General features: G+C 60.4%; 1 protein-coding gene across 1 annotated transcript in view; it reads right to left on the bottom strand.

The window, feature by feature from the left end:
• LOC121287055 (E3 ubiquitin-protein ligase SIAH2-like) overlaps window positions 1-911 on the bottom strand; it is a 35,046-nt gene extending 34,135 nt beyond the window's left edge. Inside the window, exon 1 of the mRNA XM_041204517.1 lies at window positions 375-911. Within this exon, the coding sequence (XP_041060451.1) occupies window positions 375-911 (537 nt within the window). The remainder of the gene's footprint in view (window positions 1-374) is intronic.
• Window positions 912-2,669: the final 1,758 nt, after the last annotated feature.

Here is a 2,669-nt window from a genome sequence, read left to right as displayed (position 1 = left end):
GGGGGGGGGAAGATAGGGGGATGGGGGGGAAGATAGGGGGATGGGGGGAAGATAGGGGGATGGGGGGGAAGATTGGGGGATGGGGGGGAAGATAGGGGGATGGGGGGGAAGATAGGGGGATGGGGGGGAAGATAGGGGGATGGGGGGGAAGATAGGGGGATGGGGGGGGGAAGATAGGGGGATGGGGGGGGGAGAAGATAGGGGGATGGGGGAGAAGATAGGGGGATAGGGGAAGGTAGTGAGGGCTGGCTGTGAAATGTGAAGCTCCCCTGCAGACAATAGCGATGCAAAGGATTAACCAGGGTAGAAAGACACAATGAAAACATGTCACCGCAGACCCTGGAGGCCACCAGCCTTCGGCGGAAGGGGCTTACCTTGCAGGGGAAGAGCACAGCCGAAGCCACTTTCTCCATGGCCAGGTTGCGAATGCTTGGGGTGAGGGAGCCTCTGCAAGTCGGGCAACAGGTCAACTTCTGCCGGCAGGTGTTGCACACCAGGTGCCCGGCCTGGCATTGCAGGATCGGCGGCAAGACGTAGTCGAAGCAGACGGGGCACTCGAAGAGCGAGGTCAGTTCCTGAGCGGCGGCGGCGGCGGCGGCCGCGGCGGCGGCTGCCGCGGCCGCCACCGCCGCCGCCTGGTGATGGTGGAGCGGCGGAGGGGGAGAAGCGACACCGGCACCGATGATCGCCGCCGTCCCGCAGCCGCCCACGGCCCCAGCGGACCCAGCCCCAGCCCCGGGCCCGGCGGCAGGGACGGCGGAAGAAGATGAAGAGGAAGCCGCTGCTGCGACCGCCGCTGCCGCCGCCGCCGCCAGGCCGCTGGGGGCCGGCGCCGGGGCCGGGGACGGAGCCGTGTGCTTGCCGGTTTTGCCCCCGCCGCTGCCCGCTCCGGCCGGTGGAGGGTGGCTCATGGCTGGCAAGCAGGAGGAAAGGCGGCCGAGGGCATGGGTTTCCCTCTTCTTCTTCCTCCTCCTCCCCTCTCGCTCTCCCTCCAGCCCCGGCTCCGCTTCCAGCCGCCGCCGCCGAATGTTTAGAAACAAAAAAAAATATCGCAACACCACGTTCTAGAACCTTGCAACACCGGCGCCGTGACGTCACCCAGCGGGGGGGAAGCCCCTGCGTCACGTGAGTCCCTCCTCCACCACTATCACCACCACCATCTAGCCATCCATCCATCCCATCCAGAGTTGTCACAGCGCTGCAAGGAAGCCATTCAGCCCGTTGTGTCTGCACCTGTTCCCCAAATGAGCAATTCCCACCGTCCCCGGAACCCCGCGCCTTCTTCCTTTTCAGACAACAGCCTGGTTTCCCCCTTGAATGCTTCCACCGGACATGCCTCCAACCCACTCCCACTCTTGGGCAGTGCATTCCAGACCCCCCCACGCACCCACACCCCCACACCCCAACCACTCGCTGCGTGAAAAATGTTTTCCCTCACATGGTTGATTAGTTTAAACCCGTGCCCCACCCCTCCCCCAGCCCTGAATCCTTTAACCAGGAGGAAAAGTTTCTCCCCGTCTGCTCTATCCGGAAGGAGTGACCAATTTTCACAGGGAAAATTAAGGGACGGCCTGACATGGGGGTCCATTCGGGATGGGCGGAGGTTGGTAGGGGGGTACTGCTGGAGCTGTGGGAACCCAGAGTGGGTGTTGGCTGCCAGAGCTGTTGGGGGTGGGGGAGGGGAGGTAGGGGTGGTAGTGCTACAAGAGCTGTTGGTTGGGGGGGGGGGGGTGGTGTGGAGAGGGGTGCTGTCAGAGCCGTGAGAGCATAGGGGAGGGGGTGCTGTTGGAGTTATGGGAGCGGAGGGGAGGGGGTGCAGTCAGATTTATTGGCAGGGAGGGGGTGCTGTCAGAGTTATGGGAGTGGAGGAGAGGGGGTGCTGTCAGAGTCGTGAGAGCATAGGGGAGGGGGTGCTGTCAGAGTCGTGAGAGCATAGGGGAGGGGGTGCTGTCAGAGTTATGGGAGTGGAGGGGAGGGAGTGCTGTCAGAGCCGTGAGAGCATAGGGGAGGGGGTGCTGTCAGAGTCGTGAGAGCATAGGGGAGGGGGCGCTATCAGAGTTATAGGAGCAGGGGGGAGGGGGCGCTATCAGAGTTATGGGAGTGGAGGGGAGGGGGTGCTGTCAGATTTATGGGAGGGGAGGGGGCGGGAAGGTGGGTGGGGGGGGTGGGGGGGCCGCTGCCAGAGCCGTGGGAGTGCACAGACAGGAGGAGAGCGGGCACTGTGCATGCGTGAAATTTGAAGGTTCAATTTGCGGAACAAACAGCATCCCAGCACCATGCACCATCCACAGGAAATGGACTCAGATAGAGGGCAATCCCATAAAATAAGGAAAGTTTGGTCACCTTGTGTGCAGACCCCTCATGATTTTAAATACCTCTATCAAATCTCTCTCAGCCAAGGAAAACAGATCTAACTTCTCCAATCTATCTTCATAACTGAATCCTCATCCCTGGAACCATTCTCATGAATCGTTCCTGCACTCTCTCCAATGCCTTCACGTACTTCCTAACAAGCAAACACATTCGCACAGAAGCAACAATTTGCCACTCTCTGCCAAAGGAACATATTGCCGGAAACCTGTTTACAACATCTTGGCTTTTTTAGGCTTTTTAACAAGAAAGAAAGAGACGGATGTTGGCCGAACAGGAGTTTTCGATCATAAGATGTA

Source organism: Carcharodon carcharias, chromosome 2, assembly GCF_017639515.1.
Source record: "Carcharodon carcharias isolate sCarCar2 chromosome 2, sCarCar2.pri, whole genome shotgun sequence".
Classification (NCBI taxonomy): Eukaryota; Metazoa; Chordata; class Chondrichthyes; order Lamniformes; family Lamnidae; genus Carcharodon; species Carcharodon carcharias.
Note: the sequence above shows the minus strand (reverse complement) of the source record. Positions and strands in the feature narration are given on the sequence as shown.